At 51.7% G+C, this 22064-nt stretch overlaps 1 protein-coding gene across 1 annotated transcript in view; it reads left to right on the forward strand.

Moving 5' to 3' along the window:
• The first annotated feature begins 3098 nt into the window (after positions 1–3098).
• The window catches only part of REC114 (REC114 meiotic recombination protein), a 33190-nt gene continuing 14224 nt past the window's right edge, over positions 3099–22064 (forward strand). The window contains exons 1-2 of the mRNA XM_064158173.1: positions 3099–3296; positions 5557–5646. Coding sequence (XP_064014243.1) covers positions 3099–3296; positions 5557–5646 — 288 coding nt within the window. The remainder of the gene's footprint in view (positions 3297–5556; positions 5647–22064) is intronic.

Genomic DNA, 22064 nt, shown 5'->3' on the forward strand with positions numbered 1-22064 from the left:
AGCTAGATCATAGGCTGTGAAAGGAAAACAATGGTGATGTCTACTCCCCTCAGAGTCTTGCTGAAGAAATGAAAGCATTAGATAACACTCTCACCATTTTCACTCTGCCTTGGGCTTCTGACTGAGCTGCAGCTCCCTAACCTCACCTTCCACTCACTTTTGGTTCTTAACCTCTTGGCTGAACTTCTATTCTTCCTTGGGACTGGGGTAAGGTTGAGAGGGGCAGGGGGAAGGTGCAGGGGTGGTTGAGAGCCCCTCCTGGGGACTCAGGTTTCTGGGAGGGGAGTTGTGTTTCTGTATTACCTTCTACCTTGTATATTTCTGTCTATAACTGCATATACTGTGAATATCTGCTTGTATATTGTGCTAGCTGTAAATAAACAGCTTCATTTATATTCCCAGAGCCGACTGAGACTAGTCTGGGTGACCTCTTAAGTGTGTGGGGGGGCAGGGAACACCCAAACCATCACACCAGCATTCCTTGATTTTTCTTATATCATAGAATCATAGAATCAAGCAGGTTGGAAGAGAGCTCCAAGCTCATCCAGTCCAACCTAGCACCCAGCCCTATCCAATCAACCAGACCATGGCACTAAGTGCCTCATCCAGGCTTTGCTTGAAGACCCCCAGGGACGGTGCCTCCACCACCTCCCTGGGCAGCCCATTCCAATGCCAATCACTCTCTCTGGGAAGAACTTCTTCCTAACATCCAGCCTAGACCTACCCTGGCACAACTTGAGACTGTGTCCCCTTGTTGTTCTATTGCTGGTTGCCTGGCAGAAGAGGCCACCCCCCACCTGGCTACAATGCCCCTTCAGGTAGTTGTAGACAGTAATAAGATCACCCCTGAGCCTCCTCTTCTCCAGGCTAAACACCCCCAGCTCCCTCAGCCTCTCCTCATAGGATTTGTGCTCCAGGCCCCTCACCAGCTTTGTTGCCCTTCTCTGGACATGTTCCAGCACCTCAACATCTTTCTTGAATTGAGGGGCCCAGAACTGGACACAGTACTCAAGGGGTGGCCTGACCAGTGCTGAGCACAGGGGCACAAGAACCTCCCTTGTCCTGCTGCCCACACTGCTCCTGAGCCAGCCCAGGATGCCATTGGCTCTCTTGGCCACCTGGGCACACTGCTGGCTCATCTTCAGCTGTCTATCAGTACCCCAGGTCCCTTTCCTCCTGGCTGCTCTCCAGCCACTCAGTCCCCAGCCTCTAGTGCTGCTTGGGGTTGTTGTGGCCAAAGTGCAGAACCCTGCACTTGGCCTTGTTCAATCTCATCCCATTGGCCTCTGCCCACCCATGCAGCCTGGCCAGGTCCCTCTGCAGGGCTCTCCTACCTTCCAACAGATCAACACCTGCTCCTAGCTTGGTGTCATTACTACAGATCCAAGCTTTACCTTAGTTATGTGCTGCAGCCAGCAGGCAATGCTCAAAACTGGGATAGAAACTACAGGCAGATGGCTTAGCAGTGGCCAGTGATGACTGGCACCCCCAAGCCTGCTCAGGTTAGCTGATGATCACCTGCATCTTCCTGAATGGAAAATGACTCTTCCATGCCCCCTCCATGCCCTTGACTGGCTAATGCACACGGGTTTGTTGTTAATGGGCCAACAGACCTCCTATAAATGGAATACCTAAGTGCAGTCCTATTATGAGTCATTCCACCATCACTCTTTATTCCTCAAGCATAGTATGACATAATTTTAGGGGCAACACAATGGCAGAGAGGAAGCAGAATGGGGAGAGGATTGCCACAGTGATTAATTAATCCAACCAAACAGATCTGGGTTGGCTAACGACCTGCAGAAAGAAGTGGGGTTTGGTATTGAACACATTGCACTTCAGGTACCTCAAATGCACTGTTGATGTTTTGTGAAGGCAGCACAGCACTTGCACACAAAACAAACAAACAAACAAACAAACAAAAACCAACCAAAACCCCCCTAAAAGGTGATTTAGAGTTTAAAACAGCATTTCTAGAGGCACTTGGGTATATCTCACCTGAGGAAGGATGCTTGCTAACGCCGTGGTCAGCTTCCACTGATGTTTTGTGGCCGGTGAGCAACTCCACTGCAGAGAGGTGTTGAGGTGCTGGAAGGTGTTTGGAGAAGGGCAGCAAGGCTGGGGAGGGGCCTGGAGCACAGCCCTGTGAGGAGAGGCTGAGGGAGCTGGGGGGATGCAGCCTGCAGCAGAGGAGGCTCAGGGCAGAGCTCATTGCTGCCTGCAGGGAGGCTGTAGCCAGGTGGGGTTGGGCTCTGCTGCCAGGCAGCCAGCAGCAGAAGAAGGGGACCCAGGCTGAAGCTGTGGCAGGGCAGGTCTGGGCTGGCTGTGAGGAGGAAGTTGCTGGCAGAGAGAGTGATTGGCATTGGAATGGGCTGCCCAGGGAGGTGGTGGAGTGGCTGTGGCTGGAGGTGTTGCAGCCAAGCCTGGCTGGGGCACTTAGTGCCATGGTGTGGTTGGTTGGGCAGGGCTGGGTGCTAGGCTGGGCTGGGTGAGCTTGGAGCTCTCTTCCAGCCTGCTTGAGTCTATGACTGGCCAGGGCTGGGTGCCAGGTTGGTCAGGCTGAGCTCGGAGCTGTCTCCTCACCTGCCCGATGCCAGGGCTCCACGGCTGCCTCTCGCCGCGGCGCTGCACTCAGGGCGCTCCGTCAGCCCCCACAAAATGGCGGCGGGCGCCCAGGGCTCCGCGCTTCTCTCTCCTCCCTCGGCACGGCCGGGCCGTCTTGCCGCATGGCTAGAGCTGGAGGGGTGCTGGGAGAAAAGGAGGCATCAGCCGGCAGCCCCTCGGGAAATCGAGAGCCCAAAGGAACACAAAACCGGGACGGGACAGCACAGCCCAGCCGGTCCCGGCGCGGCGCAGCCTGGCGAAGCCCTGAGGGGAGCGACGCAGCTGCCCCGAAGCTCGCGGCCACCCAGCCCTCGCGCGGCCCGGCCGCGCCTGGACGCGTTCTCTGATTGGCTCTTGCCTGAGCGGCGCCCGCTGATTGGGTAACAGTTCCCCTCCCCGCGTTCTCTGCCCCTTCCTATTGGTCCCCGCTTCCCGCCCAGCTCCCGCGCCGTGCCCCGGCGGCTGCGCTCCCTCAGCCGCCTCAGCGCCCCGGGATGGCGGCGCCGGGCGAGGCTGGCAGCGCCTCAGCGCCCGGCCCCGCCTCAGCGCCCGGCCCCGCCTCAGCGCCCGGCCCCGCCGCCGCCGCCACCACCTCCGTCCTCGGCGGCGCCACCACCTGGCCCTTGAAGCGCTACGGCCGCTTCCTGCCCCCGAGGGATAGCGAGCACGAAGAGCAAAACACCTCCTGGAAGGTGAGGGGCGGGGAGGAGGCGGTGGGAGCTGGCCGCTTGCGGTGGCACTGAGTGGCTCCAGTGGGGTCCTGGAGGCTGCTGTGGAGCAAGCGAGCTGGGGACTGAGTGGCTGGAAAGCAGCCAGGAGGAAAGGGAGCTGGGGGTGCTGGTGGATAGTAGGCTGCAGAGGAGGCAGCAGTGTGCCCAGGTGGGCAGCAGAGCCAATGGCATCCTGGGCTGGCTCAGGAGCAGTGTGGGCAGCAGGACAAGGGAGGTTCTTGTGCCCCTGTGCTCAGCACTGCTCAGGCCACCCCTGCAGTGCTGTGTCCAGCTCTGGGCTCCTGCATTGCAGAGAGATGCTGAGGTGCTGGAAGGTGTTTGGAGAAGGGCAGCAAGGCTGGGGAGGGGCCTGGAGCACAGCCCTGTGAGGAGAGGCTGAGGGAGCTGGGGGGGTGCAGCCTGCAGCAGAGGAGGCTCAGGGCAGAGCTCATTGCTGCCTGCAGCTGCCTGCAGGGAGGCTGTAGCCAGCTGGGGTTGGGCTCTGCTGCCAGGCAGCCAGCAGCAGAAGAAGGGGACCCAGGCTGAAGCTGTGCCAGGGCAGGTCTGGGCTGCCTTGAACAGCTCCAGGGACGGCGACTCCACCACCTCCCCGGGCAGCCCATTCCAGTGTCCAATGACTCTCTCAGGGAAGAACTTTCTCCTCACCTCCAGCCTAAATCTCCCCTGGCACAGCCTGAGGCTGTGTCCTCTTGTTCTGGTGCTGGCCACCTGAGAGAAGAGAGCAACCTCCTCCTGGCCACAACCTCCCCTCAGGTAGCTGTGGACAGCAATAAGGTCTGCCCTGAGCCTCCTCTTCTCCAGGCTAACCAATCCCAGCTCCCTCAGCCTCTCCTCGTAGGGCTGTGCTCAAGGCCTCTCCCCAGCCTCGTTGCCCTTCTCTGGACACGCTCAAGCATCTCAATGTCCCTCCTAAACTGGGGGGCCCAGAACTGAACACAGCACTCAAGGTGTGGTCTAACCAGTGCAGAGTACAGGGGCAGAATGACCTCCCTGCTCCTGCTGGCCACACCATTCCTGATGCAGGCCAGGATGCCACTGGCTCTCTTGGCCTCCTGGGGACACTGCTGGCTCATGTTCAGTAAAAACTAATTTGTAAGCTTATACATATTTAAAGCTACAGCAGTGTCTCTTATACATTCTGTATTATGAAAAAATCTCAATGCTGCAGCATCTTTCAGTGATTTGTAAAAGCTTTCTACTGTATTTATCACCCAATACCTCTTTCTTAGCAAGTTTAGTATCTCCAGTTCTCATTTACACCTCTATTAATTATTAGGGTGATGGGATTGAGGGCATCAGCAGCAAACATTCAGATGACACTAATCTGAGCAGAAGTGTTGATCTGTTTGAGGGTAGCAATGTACTGCAGACAGATCTGGACGGGTTAAATTGATCAATTGAGCCAAACAGAATGAGCTTTAACAAGACCCAAGTGCCAGGTCCAGCACTCTGGTCACAGCAACCCCAAGTAATGCTACAGGCTTGGGGCAGAGTGGTTGGAGGGCAGCCCAGTGGGAAAGCATCTGGGGGTGCTGGTGATGTGCAGCTGAACATGAGCCAGCAGTGTGCCCAGGTGGCCAGGATGGCCAAGAGCATCCTGGCCTGTAACTGTGTGCACTGGGAGTAGGGAAGTGACAGTGCCTCTGTACTTTGCCCTGGTGAGGCCACAGCTTGACTGCTGGGTTCAGTTCTGGGTGCCACAGCATAGGGAAGACATTGAAGTCCTGGAGCGTGTCCATACAGAGCAACGAGGCTGGGGAGGGGTTTGGAGGGCATCACACAAGGAACATGTGAGAGAGCTGGGCTTGTTCAGTCTGGAGAAGGCTAAGGGGAGATCCTATTGCTCTCTACAACTACCTGAATGGAGGTTGTGGTGAGGCTGGTGTTGCTCCCAAGTAACCAGCCATTGGATAAGAGGAAATGGGCTTAAGTTGTGCCAGGGGAGGTTTAGATTGGACATTAGGAAAAGCTTCTTTACTGAGAGAGTGGTGAGGGGTTGCAACAGGCTGCCAGGGAAGGTGGTAGAGTCCCTGCAGCTGTTCAAGGAGCTGTAGATAAGTCTATGAAGTATTAAATATGCCTGCTCTCTGGGGGAGTGGAGGGAAAGTTGGCATTACTGAGAGGTAAGTTATATACCTGACCTTTGAAACCTTTTATTCTGCACTTAAAATGGAAAGTGCTGTGCTTGACAGTATGAGATTCTTGTTCTATCTTTCTAAAGGTTTTTGAATCCAATGAAGAATCAGGCCACCTTCTCCTTACCATTGTGGTCTCTGGCCATTTCTTCATTTCCCAGGGGCAAACAGTCCTGGTAAGTTTCTCATGTCTAAAGAACATTTCTCCTTTGATATTACCATCAGTGTTAACTTTGTTTCCCTTCTCAGCTTGCTGTTGTCTCTCACTGAAAGGAAGCTGTCCATTTCAGTTTTGCTCATGGTAATTCTCTTGTGCTGCTGTCTGTGTTTAGCAGAGTATTACTAAACGTAGTGTTTCATGCTGAGGAACACTGTTCTGTAGCTCTCAAAAGCTAAATTAAGACTTACTACTGTGAGTGCTGCTGATGTTCACAGCATCACAGGATGTTAGGGGTTGGGAGGGACCTGTGGAGATCTTAGAGTCCATCTCCCCTGCCAGAGCAGGACCACAGAATCTAGCACAGGTCGCACAGACACACATCCAGACAGGGCTGGAAAGGATCTAGAGGAGGATACTCCACAACCTCTCTGGGCAGCCTGTGCCAGGGCTCTGGGACCCTTACAGTAAGGAAGTTCCTCCTTGTGTTGAGCTGGAACCTCCTGTGCTGCAGATGCTTTCCCACTGGGCTGCCTTCCAACCACCCTGCCCCAAGCCTGTAGCGTTACTTGGGGTTGCTGTGACCAGAGTGCTGGACCTGGCACTTGGGTCTTGTTAAAGCTCATTCTGTTTGGCTCAATTGATCAATTTAACCTGTTCAGATCTGTCTGCAGTACATTCCTACCCTCAAACAGATCAACACTTCTGCTTAGATTAGTGTCATCTGCATATCTGCTGCTGATGCCCTCAATCCCCTCACCCAAATAAATAATAAAGATATAAAAGAGAACTGGAGATACTAAACCTGCTAAGAAAGAGGTATTGGCTCATAAATAGAGTACAAAGCTTTTACAAATCACTGAAAGATGCTGCAGCATCAAGGCTGTCAGTGCCATGGACAGTGGCACTGAGTGCAGCCTCAGCAAGTTTGCTGCCCACACCACACTGTGTGGTGCAGCAGCCAGGCTGGAGGGCAGGATCCATGCAGAGGGAGCTGGGCAGGCTGCAGAGGTGGGCACAAGCCAAGCTCAGGAGGTGCAACAAGAGCAAGGGCAAGGTCCTGCAGCTGGGGCGAGGCAATGGCAAGCAGCAATCCAGGCTGGGCAGTGCCAGGCTGGAGAGCAGCCCTGAGGAAAGGCACTTGGGGGTGCTGCTGGAGTAGAAGCTGCACAGGAGCCAGCAGTGAGCACTTGCAGCCCAGAAAGCCAAGCAGAGGCTGGGCTGCAGCAGCAGCAGTGTGGCCAGCAGGGCCAGGGAGGGGATTCTGCCCCTCTGCTGTGCTCTGCTGAGAGCCCACCTGGAGTCCTGCATCCAGCTCTGGAGCCCCTGGGCCAAGAGGGCTGTGGAGATGCTGGAGAGTGTCCAGAGCAGGGCCAGGAGGCTGCTGAGAGGCTGCAGCAGCTCTGCTGTGAGCACAGCCTGAAAGAGTTGGGGCTGTGCAGGCTGGAGCAGAGGAGGCTCCCAGGGGACCTTCTTGTGGCCTTGCAGGGTCTGCAGGGGGCTCCAAAAAAGCTGGGGAGGGACTTTTGAGGCTGTGAGGGAGTGTCAGGAGTGGGGGGAATGGAGCAAAGGTGGAGGTGGGGAGAGTGAGGCTGGAGGTGAGGAAGAAGTTGTTGAGCAGGAGAGTGGTGAGAGGCTGGAATGGGTTGCCCAGGGAGGGGGTTGAGGCCCCATGGCTGGAGGTGTTTGAGGCCAGGCTGGCTGAGGCTGTGGTCAGGCTGCTCTAGGGTAGGGTGTCCCTGGGCATGGCAGGGGGGTTGGCACTGCCTGCTCCTTGTGCTCCCTTCCAGCCCTGCCTGATTCTATGATTCTGATTCTAAGATAAAGAGTTTTTATGATACAGAATGTGTAAGAGACACTGCTGTAGCTTTAAATATGTAAAAGCTTACAAATTAGTCTTTACTGTGTACCTTAAAAGGTCTTAAACTTACAGAAACACCTTGAGTTCAGGGGTAAAACCAAACATACCTTTGAATATCTTTGGCCTGTGAGCATGTTAAGAGTGTTGAATGGATAATGAATGAGCTACCAGAGAGCTGTCAGCTGTCAGTCTGGATACCCCTCACACAAGACATGGTGTATGGCTCCCACATTTAGTGAGGACAAGATGGATATTCTTAGACAAGGTAAAAAGTGAGGCATGGAAAAGTAGTTTAGCACTTGTCTTGAGTAGGAAAAAAAAAAGGATGGAGCAATTAAAAGTCCCAATAATTAAATTCAACTGAAATGAGTCTTGCTGCCCTCTCAACCAGATCCCTGTGTTGGGAGCTAGTCCTGTTTTCAGTCTGTAACTGTTCAGTAGACTTAAATTGCTCTCTAGGATGTCTTTGGGATAACCATCTAGAGGCTAAGCAAAAGGAAGTTTTAACAACCAACTAAGGAGCCAAAAAAAAGAAGCTCAGACAAAAGCTGTAGCTCTGGCAAGGACTGAATCTGGCAGGCAACAACGGGCAAATAGAAGCATGCAGTGGTGAGGGATGAGTGCAGGAAGCACAAGCAAAGCTTTAAAAAGACTTGGCTGAGAAAAGCACTTTCTTGCAGCTTTTAGTTTTAGTGGCTAGTGAAGCTTTCAGGCAGCTGCCTTGAAAGGCCAGATGAGGAGTTTCTGACTTCAGCTTCTGAGAGACATTTAAGGCACTGCAGTAACAGTCACAGCCTAACGGTGCGGAGCAGAGGTGGAACAGGGATGCTTGGTAAATCTCACCAAGATGCAATCCTGATAGTTCAAAAGGAGGGGGGGGGGAAAAGTTGTTCCTTTGAAACATTTCTTTTGGCAATGCTTCTGTGCCAACTTTAAGGCCAACACTAACAACTTTCTTTCAAGTACTAGGGAGGTGTTACACAAAAGCAGTGCCATGAGCATTTTGAAAGCTGACTGTCAGTTCCTTGGGGTGCCCCTCTGACTGCACCAAGCTGGGATTGTGCTGCAGGTGTGTTCTGTGCATAAGGGGCTGAGCTGGTGTGAAATGTATTGGTACAATATAGAAACATAGACTTGTTTAGGCTGGACCTTCAGAGATCATCTGTGCCAACCTCCCTGCCATGGGCAGGGACACCTCTCAACTAGACTTAGTTGCTCAAGGCCTCATCCATCCTGGCTCTGAACACTTCCAAGGAGGGGACAGCCACAGCCTCTTTGGGAAACCAATTCCAGAATCTCACCACCCTCTTACTGAAGAACTTCCTAAGATTCAGTCTAAACCTACTCTCCCTCAGCTTAAAACCATTCCCCTTGTCCTGTCACTAGACACCCTCATGAGAAGTTCCTCTCCAGCCTTCCTGCAGATTCCCCTCAGGTGTTGGAAGACAGCCTGTACTCTTCTACAGGCTCAGCAACCCCAGCTCCCTCAGTCTGTCCTCATAGCAGAGATGCTGTAGTGCTGGGATCATCCTTGTGGCTCTCTTCTGGACTTGCTACAACAGTTCTATGTCACTCTTAATGCTGGGGACACCAGAACTAGACACAGTATTGGAGGTGAGGTCTCAGCAGAGCAGAGCAAATGGGCAGAACCCCCTCTCTTGCCCTGCTGGCCACACTCCTCTGGCTGCAGCCCAGCACACAGCTGCCTTCTGGGCTGCAGGAGGGCACTGCTGACTCATTGGAAGCTTCTCAGCAATCAACACCCCCAAGTCTTTTTTCTTCAGGGCTGCTCTCAACCCAGTCTGCCCCCAGGCTGGATTTGTGCCTGGGGTTGGCTCAAGCCAGAGACTGTAGAGTCAGAGCTAGGCACAACTGAACAGGCCCCTGGTGAAATCGTGCAAAGCCTTTTTTGAGTCACCACATAATAAAGAGCTGCAGTCTGTGTTGTGGCTGTAGACATAATCAGCCTGTAGAAATGGTTAAACCTCACTGGTTCTATCTCTCTCATCTCCAGCTCTCAGGAGCTGTCAAAAACCTGTCACATTATCTAAACAGGCTTTGCACCACTAAGTACACACAGTTCTTTGGAATCTGTCACAGCCCAAATCCTCTCACTCTGTGTGTGTGTGTGTGTGTGAGGGGGTCCATTAGAAAGGACATTTTGTCGCAGAGGATAATGCAGAAGTTTCTGCTCCAGAGGGAACCTCTCAAGCTCACCAGAACGCTGCCCTTGTTGAAATGATTCAGTTGCTGCTTTTACTGTGCACTCTCACTGCTGCATCTTGGCCTGAATGTTTCCTTCTCCTTGGCAAGGTGTTCTCCAGCATGTATGTGCTGAAATTCCCTCAGATGTACTCACAGAACCCTTTCTTGCTGTGTAGTACCTGCATCCTTTAAGTTGTTGATGTCTATAGTCTTTTGATCTACCTTCTAAGCCCTGCTTTTCAGAGCTTTTGATGTAGCAGAGGCTCCTGGCTTTGAGGGAACAGAGTAACAATTATCCTAGCTTTGTACCTTGTACCAGGAACACAGTATTCACAGTATTCACAGTATCATCAGGGTTGGAAGACACCTCACAGATCATCAAGTCCAACCCTTCACCACAGAGCTCAAGGCCAGACCATGGCACCAAGTGCCACGTCCAATCCTGCCTTGAACAGCTCCAGGGACGGCGACTCCACCACCTCCCCGGGCAGCCCATTCCAGTGTCCAATGACTCTCTCAGGGAAGAACTTTCTCCTCACCTCCAGCCTAAATCTCCCCTGGCACAGCCTGAGGCTGTGTCCTCTCCTTCTGGTGCTGGCCACCTGAGAGAAGAGAGCAACCTCCTCCTGGCCACAACCTCCCCTCAGGTAGTTGCAGACAGCAATAAGGTCTGCCCTGAGCCTCCTCTTCTCCAGGCTAACCAATCCCAGCTCCCTCAGCCTCTCCTCGTAGGGTTTGTGTTCCAGGCCTTTCACCAGCTTCATTGCCCTTCTCTGGACATCTTCCAGCTCCTCAACATCTCTCTTGAATTGAGGGGCCCAGAACTGGACACAGCACTGCAGGGGTGGCCTGAGCAGTGCTGAGCACAGGGGCACAAGAACCTCCCTTGTCCTGCTGCCCACACTGCTCCTGAGCCAGCCCAGGATGCCATTGGCTCTCTTGGCCACCTGGGCACACTGCTGCCTCCTCTTCAGCCTACTATCTATCAGTACCCCCAGCTCCCTCTCTGCCTGCCTGCTCTCAGCCACTCTGGCCCCAGCCTCTACTGCTGCTTGGGGTTGTTGTGGCCAAAGTGCAGAACCCTGCCCTTGGCCTTGTTCAGTCTCATCCCCGTGGCCTCTGCCCACCCATGCAGCCTGGCCAGGTCCCTCTGCAGGGCTCTCCTACCTTCCAACAGCTCCACAGCTGCTCCTAGCTTGGTGCCATCTGCAAACTTACTGCTGCTGTACTCAATCCCCTGCTCCAGATCATCAGTAAAGATGCTGAACAGGACTGGGCCCAGCACTGATCCTTGGGGAACACCACTAGTGATGTGGCCCTGCTGATCTACTTGAAGGCATCTCTGCTGACTGCAGGGGAGGGTTGGACAAACTGACCTTTGAGGCACCCTTCCAACCTGAAACAGTCTGAGAATCTGAATGGAAATGTTCATTTCATTGCTAGTTGGATGAATATCATGACCTCTAGGAAGAATACTCAAATGTTCCTGACTTGATATCAGCATCTTTCCTGACAACTCATTTATTTGTTAATACATACAGAAGCCTACAGATTTATTTTCATGAGCAACAACAGAGTGGAATATTTCATCTATTCCCTTCTAGCAATCTTTATACTAATGGAAGCTGAAATCCTCTTTCCTTGCCCAAAAGAAGGCTCCAATCATGCATTTTTAAACCAGGTGGATTAGAGAACTACCTTGTGCTGTGCACCTTGCTCTGTGCTGAGGTTGAATCAATTGATTACAGTGTCTGAGAATGCTCCAGAAGAGCCTTTCCATGCTACTATTAAGAACTAGTGGTGGACATCAGCAGTGTTTACTCAAATAAATTACTTATTTTAATGGTAAACGTTGGGGAAATGAGTTTGAGATGACTCAAAAGTATTCTTTAGTGACACTACCAGAGACAATCCTGACAACTGCTTCTGTCTAAAAATACTATTTTGTGATCAGCCAAATGGACTGAAGGGGAGGGGAACTGGAAATTCAGAGCCTGAAACATAAAAATCTCTGATGTGTGATGCAAATCAAAGGGTATTTGGGTTTGTTGTTGGTTGTTGTTGTTTTTTTTTCCTCCCCAGAGTTCTTCCTTTGGAATTAAATTACATAACATGTTTTTAGGACCTATTTTTTTTTTTGCCTGCATATTTTACAGGAGAAGAATCTCCTGCTTGCATACTGTAGATAGTGGAATTTTACAAGGAGGATCTCCACAGCACCTCTGTCAATTTCTGGTCATACTCTTAAGACAAATCATGTTCTGTTTATCACAACCCCTTATTTCCTTTCCTCCACATCAGGTCAGTCATCAGCAAGTGTGCAGATGACACCAAGCTGGGGGCAGATGTGGCTGGGTTGGAGGGCAGAAGGGCTCTGCAGCAGGAGCTTGACCACCTGGACAGATGGGCAGAGTCCAAGGGGATGGAGTTCAATAGCTCCAAGTGTAGGGTGCTGCACTTTGGCCACAACAACCCCATGCAGAGATACAGGCTGGGGTCAGAGTGGCTGAGAGCAGCCAGACAGAAAGGGATCTGGGGGTGCTGATTGATACCTGCCTGAACATGAGCCAGCAGTGTGCCCAGGTGGCCAAGAGAGCCAGTGGCATCCTGGCCTGCATCAGGAATGGTGTGGCCAGCAGGAGCAGGGAGGTCATTCTGCCCCTGTACTCTGCACTGCTTAGACCACACCTTGAGTGCTGTGTTCAGTTCTGGGCCCCCCAGTTTAGGAGGGACATTGAGATGCTTGAGCATGTCCAGAGAAGGGCAATGAGGCTGGGGAGAGGCCTTGAGCACAGCCCTACGAGGAGAGGCTGAGGGAGCTGGGATTGGTTAGCCTGGAGAAGAGGAGGCTCAGGGCAGACCTTATTGCTGTCTACAGCTACCTGAGGGGAGGTTGTGGCCAGGAGGAGGTTGCTCTCTTCTCTCAGGTGGCCAGCAGCAGAAGGAGAGGACACAGCCTCAGGCTGTGCCAGGGGAGATTTAGGCTGGAGGTGAGGAGAAAGTTCTTCCCTGAGAGAGTCATTGGCCACTGGAATGGGCTGCCCGGGGAGGTGGTGGAGTCGCCGTCCCTGGAGCTGTTCAAGGCAGGACTGGACGTGGCACTTGGTGCCATGGTCTGGCCTTGAGCTCTGTGCTAAAGGGTTGGACTTGATGATCTGTGAGGTCTCTTCCAACCTTGGTGATACTGTGACCCTGTGATACTGTGAAAATGATATTTTTGGTGGCTTACTTGATGCAGTTAATTCTGCTGTTAGAATTCTTAATATCCCCCAAATTAAACAAATTGAAATTGCAAAGAGGACTTCTTTAATAGGATAAAATTAATCCAGAGTAATTGATTTGTGACCTGATCTTTCAAAGCGTAGACTAAACGTCCTTAGTGCCCTCCTGGTCCCCTTATGACTCCTAATAAACCATCAGGGCTTAGGATGGAGTAGATTCCAGCTCATTAATTAGGCAAGCATTCAGCAGACATTCTGGTGTTCTTGATGCTCTCTTTGCACTGCCTGCAAAGCATGCACCAAATTTTGGAGATGATATTCACAACGGTGCCTTGGGTAGAGGAAGGTCCCTGTGCAATAAATGAGGGCATCTGCTGGAAACCTGGGGAAGTGAGCAGGCTGCTAATGCTGCTCAGTGGGAGTAGATTGCAATGCCAGAGGGAGGTTTGGTAATCCTGGGATTGAAATCTTAGTTTCACTGACTTAGTACCACTGCTGTGGTTCAGAGATCATAGAATCATTGCATTGATTAGGCTGGAAAAGACCTTTAAGATCACCAAGGCCGGTGCTAAACCTTGACCCTCGGCACCACATCTACACAGCTTTGCAATCCCTCCAGGGACAGGAGCTCCACCACTGCCCTGAGAAGCCTCCTCCTGGGTTTGACAACCCTTTTGTGGAAGAAACTGTTCCTAATGTCCAACCTAAGCCCTTCCTCAGAGCAACTTGAGGCCATTTCCTCTCATCTTGTCTATTTGCTGCTTGGGAGAGGAGACCAACACCCACCTCACTCCAGCTTCCTTTCAGGGAGCTGTAGAGAGCAATGAGGTCTCCCTTCAGGCTCCCCTTCTCCAGGCAAAACACTCTCAGTTCCCTCAGCTGCTCCTCACCAAACCCACTCTCCAGACCCTTCCTCAGCTTTGTTCCCCTTCTCTGAACACACTCCAGCACCTCAAGGTCCTTCTTGGAGTGGTGGGCCCAAAAGTGATCCCAGGACTCAAGGTGTGGCCTCACCAGTGCTGAGGACAGTGGTACAATCACTTCTCTTGTCCTGCTGGCCACGGTATTCCTGGTCCAGGCCAGGATGCTGGTGCCATTTTTTGGCCACCTGAACACAGGGTGGCTCATCTCCAGCTAGCTATGACCAATGGTCCCAAGTCCTTTTCCACCAGCCAGTTTCCAGCCACTCTTCCTGAAGCATTCAGGGAGTTGTCATAACTCAAGTGCAGAACCCAGCACCTGGCCTTGTTCAGCCTCATTCCATTGACCTCAGCCCATTTATCCTGCTTGTCCAGGACCCTCTGTAAATCCTTCCTACCCTCAACACTCTCACCCAACTTTTTGCCAGGTTCAGTTTGTTGATTTCTTTGCCAGGAATCCTTTTGGATGTTGAATATCTTTCTGCATCACTTCCCCATTTATGTTTGCCATCCTGACAGGTCCCTGTTGCATAATGGCTGTGTACTGGGGATTGCCACCAGTAAAGAGTTCTGTGGGGCTCTGATCTTTACTTTTCTCACTCTCCTCTTCTTCTAAACTCAGCTATTAGAGTAGTTCCTTTTAAAAAGTAGTGATATCTGTTAATTAAAACATATTTGGCCTGAAGTTAGGAGTTTTAATTTCTGATATTGATCTAGGGAAGTGCATATTTTGTATCAGGAATTAAGAAGAAACTGCTTCATTTGACTTATTAATGGGATGCTTTGGAGAGCTTTAACCAGCCTCATAAGCATCCAATTTGTCTCTCTAGGTCTCTGGTCAAGTCTTAATGTACTATGGTATAGGTTAGGAAAAAAAAAACAACCAAAAATCAGATTTTTTTCTTTATAGAATGGTTTGGGTTGGAAGTGACCTCAAAGATCATCTAGTTCCATACCCCCTCCCATAGAATCAAGCAGGTTGGAAGAGACCTCCAAGCTCAGCCAGTCCAACCTAGCACCCAGCCCTATCCAGTCATCTAGACCATAGCACTAAATGCCTCATCCAGGCTTTTCCATGGGCAGGGACACTTTCCACTAGCCCAGGTTGCTCAAGGTCTCACCCAGCCTGGCTTTGAACAGGGAGAGGGCATCCACAGCCACCCTGGGCAACCTGTTCCAGTATCTCCCCACTCCTACTGGCAGGAATTTCTTCCTAATCTCCAATCTAAACCTACCCTCTTCCAGCTCAAAGGTTTTGCTCTGTGTCCTATCACCACAAGCCCTTATCAAAAGGCCCTTCCCAGCTTTCTTGTAACCCCTTTCAGGTACTGGAAGGCTGCTCTGAGTTCTCTCTGGCACTTTCATTTCTCACTGTGAACTATCAAGGTTTGTCCTGGGTTAGGAGATTATCTTTGCTCTTCACTCTGGAAGGGGCAGTAGCACCCAGCTTCTCCTAGAAGATGCATCTCAAAGATGCAGAGATGTGGTCCTAAGGGACATGAGCTGCCCAGGGAGGTGGTGGAGTCGCCGTCCCTGGAGGTGTTCAAGCAAAGCCTGGATGAGGCACTTAGTGCCATGGTCTGCTTGACTGGCTAGGGCTGGGTGCTAGGTTGGGCTGGGTGATCTTGCAGGTCTCTTCCAACCTGGCTGGTTCTATGATTCCATGACTGATGCCTGGCAGCACAGACTCCTGCATCCAATCCATCGCAGTTTGACACGAGACACTCATGGGTGACCAAGCCCCTTGGGCATGGCTGTCTTAGGGGTGGCTGCATGTGTCCCATGGTTACTGTTCCAGTTAGCTCTCCTGCCTCTAAGGACAGAGCACTCTCTTTAATGAGCTCATCCCTGGTGTGTTCTTTTCCACAATCAGCCAGCTTAACAAGATTGAAGATCCAGCTTCTGAGAGATTTGGGGGGAAAAACAAACTGCATGTGGAAAGATAATGCAGAGCTTAACATCCTTTTATTCTTTATTCCACTGAGCTTGCTGTCTGCCTGCCTTCTTGAGGTTTGGGCTTGGCCTTTCACCTCCCTCCACTTCCTGTTCTATAGTATGGGTCTCTTTGAGGTGCTGAAGCAGCTATAGAGAAGGGTGGCAAAGCTGGTGAGGGGATTGGAGAGCAGATCTGCTGAGGAGAGGCTGATGGAGATGGGATTTTTTAGTCCAGAGAAGAGGCTGAGAGGAGCTCAGGGGTGACCTCATTGCTGTCTACAGCTACCTGAAGGGACATTGTAGCCAGGTGGGGGGTGGCCTCTTCTCCCAGGCAACCAGCAACAGAACAAGGGGACAGAGTCTCAAGTTGTGCTGGGGTAGGTACAGGCTGGATGTTAGGAGGAAGTTCTTCCCAGAGAGAGTGATTGGCATTGGAATGGGCTGCCCAGGGAGGTGGTGGAGTGGCCGTGGCTGGAGGTGTTGCAGCCAAGCCTGGCTGAGGCACTTAGTGCCATGGTCTGGCTGATTGACCAGGGCTGGGTGCTAGGTTGGGCTGGCTGAGCTTGGAGCTCTCTTCCAACCTGCTTGGTTCTGTGATTGGCAAGGGCTGGGTGCTAGGTTGGGCTGGCTGAGCTTGGAGCTCTCTTCCAACCTGCTTGGTTCTGTGATTGGCCAGGGCTGGGTGCTAGGTTGGACTGGATGATCTTGGAGGTCTCTTCCAACCTGCTTGGTTCTGTGATTGGCCAGAGCTGGATGCTAGGTTGGACTGGATGATCTTGGAGCTCTCTTCCAACCTGCTTGATTCTACGATTCTGTAAAGCCATTAGTGTTTATTCCTGCAGTAGGAGCTGTCCTGAAAACAGAGTGGAGAGTAGCAGTGACAACATGACAACAACAGTGCTTTCCTCACATCCCTTTCCTCCTGCAGAGGCACTGTTATGTGTGGCATCCTGGCGTTGTGTTTGCCTTGCCTTCAGTTTCATTTGTAATGTAAGAGCAGATTATACACAGCAAGTTTGTGGCCAAAAAGAAAGTTTTTTCTTCCAAAGCTGTTGTTGACACATGCTTCAGTTTCATCTGCAAACATCTGTCTCCTGAGGATAAGTGAATCCAAACTAGTTGATGCAAGCCAGCATAGCTGAACTCTCACACAAAAGAACATTTCTACTGTGTATTAATTTCTTGTTAAGCTGAGGCTGCTTAATGGCCTTGCAGTCTACCATCAAGTGGATACTCTGTGCCTGTTTTCTTATGTTGCTTAGCACCAAAAGGTTTCTAGAGTATACAGCAATAATGCCACACAATACCTTCCACCACAGATCACAGCTCTCATTGGCCAGCAGCTTTTTGGGTGCTGAGATGTAAAAATCAGAGCAAAAGTATTCCCCACCTCGTGGGTGTGAGGCTGGACCAGCATTCTTGACTTCTCTGCCTCATGCAAGAGGTGCTCATGTCTCACCTGCTGCTAAAATCTTGCTTTGTTTTCTGCTTCAGCTTAATTCTCAGGGCCCTCCTTCAGAGAGGCTTTTCTCAGAGGTCTGTGAAAGCATTTTCCTTTAGTACAGTGTCACAAGAAGCTCCTAGCCAAGCTGGCAGCTCATGGTTTGGACAGATTCACTCTGTGCTGGATCAAGAACTGGCTGGATGGCAGAGCTCTGAGAGTGGTGGTGAATGGTGCCACATCCACTTGGCAGCTGTCACTGGTGGTGTGCCCCAAGGATCAGTGCTGGGCCCAGTCCTGTTCAGTATCTTTATTGATGACCTGGACGAGGGGATTGAGTCCAGCATCAGTGAGTTTGCAGATGACACCAAGCTAGGAGCAGCTGTTGATCTGTTGGAAGGTAGGAGAGCCCTGCAGAGGGACCTGGCCAGGCTGGATGGGTGGGCAGAGGCCAAGGGGATGAGACTGAACAAGGCCAAGGGCAGGGTTCTGCACTTTGGCCACAACAACCCCAAGCAGCACTACAGGCTGGGGACTGATTGGCTGGAGAGCAGCCAGGAGGAAAGGGACCTGGGGGTACTGATAGATAGTAAGCTGAAGATGAGCCAGCAGTGTGCCCAGGTGGCCAAGAGAGCCAATGGCATCCTGGCCTGCATCAGGAGCAGTGTGGCCAGCAGGACAAGGGAGGTTATTCTTCCCCTGTACTCAGCACTGGTCAGACCACACCTTGAGTGCTGTGTCCAGTTCTGGGCCCCTCAATTCAAGAAGGATGTTGAGGTGCTGGAACATGTCCAGAGAAGGGCAACAAAGCTGGTGAGGGGCCTGGAGCACAAACCCTATGAGGAGAGGTTGAGGGAGCTGGGCCTGTTTAGCCTGGAGAAGAGGAGGCTCAGGGGTGATCTTATTGCTGTCTACAACTACCTGAAGGGGCATTGTAGCCAGGTGGGGGGTGGCCTCTTCTCTCAGGCAACCAGCAATAGAACAAGGGGACACAGTCTCAAGTTGTGCCAGGGTAGGTCTAGGCTGGATGTTAGGAAGAAGTTCTTCCCAGAGAGAGTGATTGGCATTGGAATGGGCTGCCCAGGGAGGTGGTGGAGGCACCGTCCCTGGAGGTCTGCAAGCAAAGCCTGGATGAGGCACTTAGTGCCATGGTCTGGTTGACTGGTTAGGGCTGGGTGCTAGGTTGGACTGGATGATCTTGGAGGTCTCCTCCAACCTGGTTGATTCTATGTGGATTCTACAGTACACCTGGAGTGACATAAGTAGTGTGACTGAGCAATAGTGATCAAAATGCTACCATTTATCTCTTCAGATTGGTAACTTTTGAGGTCTTCCATTCCTGCCCAGTCCTTAGTTGCCTTTTTCTCTGTAGCCCTGATCGATCTTACACTGCCACCTGCCTTTGCTCATGCCCAGCATCACCCAGCCCTTGCTGTGAAGTAGCTATGGATATCACTTGCCCAAGGAGAACAGTGACCACAGCTGCTTTGTTACCTGTCAGCAGCAATCTGGAGGGACAACTACCTTTTTCTATGACAGTTCCTGTGTCCAGAGCAGGTTCAGAGTCAATTCAGTATCTCTAGCAAGGCACAAATAGAAAATCATCCTGATACATTGCCATGCAGTTGCCAGCACCTACCCTCACCTAACTCCTGGCAGACACAGAATCATAGAACAGTTTAGGCAGAGAAAGACCTTTAAACTCCTCACATCCATCCATTAACCCAACACTGCCAAATCCATCCCTAAACCATGTCCCTCAGCACCACCTCTACCTGGCTTGCAGACTTCTCCAGGGATGGGCAACAGCACCACTGCCCTGTGCAGCCTGTTCCAGGGCTTGACAACTCTTTAGTGGAATAAATTGTTCCTCTTGGTCAACCTAAACCTCTCCTGGTGCAACCTGAGGCTGTTTCCTTTCATCCTGTCATGTTTTGCTTGGGGAAAAAGGACCAACTCCCACCTCAATCCACCCTCTTTTTGGAGGAGAAGAAAGAGAGCAAGAAGGTTTCCCCTTCTCCTCTCAACTTTGAGTGCTGGAAACCAGTCTGTACTGGCTGAGGCAACATGGAATAGCCATGAGGAACAGACTAGACCTTATCATGGTGCAAAATTTGGCTTACTTCCCACTGAGAACTGAGCAAAATCTGGAGCATCTGGGCTGTAATGACAATATCTGATGGAAACTGATGGAGTCAGTCTTAGTTATGCAGACCTCAGTTTATCTGCACCATTCCCTCTCCTTTTCCATCTAGCTTTGCTTGTGCCACATCAGGTTTGTTGAACTGCTCACTGAGACAAAGCATGGAAATGGTAGCAGGGTGGGAAAGGAGGAATTGGATGTGGATACCATGTCCTTGGAGTCTTTCCTGCATTCAGGGCTCTACAGAACCTGGATTGATAGGCCAGGGTTCAACAAGGCCAAGTGCTGGGTCCTGGACTTGGGTCACAACAACCCCATGAACACTTCAGGCTTGGGAAAGAGTGGCTGGAAAGCTGCTTTGTCTTCTTTCTACAGCTCCCTGAAAGGAGGGCATCGAGTCAGTCATCAGCAAGTGTGCAGATGACACCAAGCTGGGGGCAGATGTGGCTGGGTTGGAGGGCAGAAGGGCTCTGCAGCAGGACCTTGACCGCCTGGACAGATGGGCAGAGGCCAAGGGGATGGCTTCAATAGCTCCAAGTGCAGGGTGCTGCACTTTGGCCACAACAACCCCATGGAGAGATACAGGCTGGGGTCAGAGTGGCTGAGAGCAGCCAGACAGAGAGGGATCTGGGGGTGCTGATTGATATCCACCTGAACATGAGCCAGCAGTGTGCCCAGGTGGCCAAGAGAGCCAGTGGCATCCTGGCCTGCATCAGGAATGGTGTGGCCAGCAGGAGCAGGGAGGTCATTCTGCCCCTGTACTCTGCACTGGTTAGACCACACCTTGAGTGCTGTGTTCAGTTCTGGGCCCCCCCAGTTGAGGAGGGACATTGAGATGCTTGAGGGTGTCCAGAGAAGGGCAACGAGGCTGGGGAGAGGCCTTGAGCACAGCCCTACGAGGAGAGGCTGAGGGAGCTGGGATTGGTTAGCCTGGAGAAGAGGAGGCTCAGGGCAGACCTTATTGCTGTCTACAGCTACCTGAGGGGTGGTTGTGGCCAGGAGGAGGTTGCTCTCTTCTCTCAGGTGGCCAGCACCAGAACAAGAGGACACAGCCTCAGGCTGTGCCAGGGGAGATTTAGGCTGGAGGTGAGGAGAAAGTTCTTCCCTGAGAGAGTCATTGGACACTGGAATGGGCTGCCCGGGGAGGTGGTGGAGTCGCCGTCCCTGGAGCTGTTCAAGGCAGGACTGGACGTGGCACTTGGTGCCATGGTCTGGCCTTGAGCTCTGTGCTAAAGGGTTGGACTTGATGATCTGTGAGGTCTCTTCCAACCCTGATGATACTGTGATACTGTGAGGTTGGAGGCAGGTGGGGGTCAGTCCCTTCTCCCAAGGAACAAGTGACCTGGAATTCCATCCCTGGAGGGAGTGAAAAGCCAATATAGATATGATGCTGAGGGACATGGTTTAGTGGTGACCTGGCAGTGTTGAGTTGCATTTGATGATCTTAATGATCTCCAACCCAAATGATTCTGCTTTTCTGTTTGCTTTACCTCTTTTTAGTTACTTGCTTCTGCTTGGCAACAGACAATCCACCAAAGGTGCAAGAAGAGAGGAAATGCTTCCTGCTTTCTTCTTCAGTTAATTAAACCTGAAGTAAATTAAGTTTCAGTTAATCACATTTGGGGAGGGTTGGAGTTGACTAAATCAAGAGCACAGAAACACACATTCCAAATGTTGTTTCTTTCCAGTTTGCTTGACCTCAGAAGCAGGACATACAAAAAAGGATAAGAGTCTGGGGAACATCAGTAAAAGAGTTGGTAGGAAAGTTAAACACTGGGCTGCCTTTTATGATTGCTTTGAAAACAGTTATGATTTTAAGGAGACAACATTTGGGCAACCTCCATCTCCCAGTCAAAGGAGAGGTAAAAATAGACTTAATATGGGAACAGCCACATTTAAATAAACCCAGTTGGTGTGCATTAAAAACCAGGAGCTATTTGAAATGAAGAGGAGTCCAAGTGGCCTAGGGAAAGCAGGAGTTGCTGGAATTCCTTCTCTAGCAGTGTTTTGGGGCTTGGCTGCATGTCCAGAGTGAGCAGTTCTGAACTGGTCCAAGTGTTTTGAGAAGGTATGGTTATGATTAAAGGACTGGAGGAAAGGCTGAGAGATCATAGCAACATAGAATGGGTTAGGCTGGAAGGGACCTCAAAGCTCAGCCAGTTCCAACCCCCTGCTATAGGTTAGGCTGGAAGGGACCTCAAAGCTCAGCCAGTTCCAACCCCCTGCTATAGGTTAGGCTGGAAGGGACCTCAAAGCTCAGCCAGTTCCAACCCCCTGCTATAGGTTAGGCTGGAAGGGACCTCAAAGCTCAGCCAGTTCCAACCCCCACTAGAACCTTCAAGGCCTCATCCAGGCTGGTCCTGAACACCTCCAGGGAGGTTGTGGAGCACAGAAGCACCCAATGTGATCTTTGATCACATTGGGTGCTTCTGTGCTCCACAGCCTCCCTGGGCAACCTGTGCCAGTGTCTCACCACCCTCACTGCCAAGAACCCTTTCCTAACACCCAGTTTGAATCTCCCCTCTGCCACTTTAAACCATTCCCCCTTGTCCTGTCATTCCCATTCCTTGTCCATAGTCCCTCCCCAGCCTTCCTCTAGCCCCCTTCAGACCCTGCAAGGCCACTCCAAGGTCTCCTCCAAGCCTTCTCCTCTCCAGGCTGCACAGCCCCAACTCTCTCAGCCTGTGCTCACAGCAGAGCTGCTGCAGCCC

Source organism: Pogoniulus pusillus, chromosome 17 (assembly GCF_015220805.1).
Source record: "Pogoniulus pusillus isolate bPogPus1 chromosome 17, bPogPus1.pri, whole genome shotgun sequence".
Classification (NCBI taxonomy): domain Eukaryota; kingdom Metazoa; phylum Chordata; class Aves; order Piciformes; family Lybiidae; genus Pogoniulus; species Pogoniulus pusillus.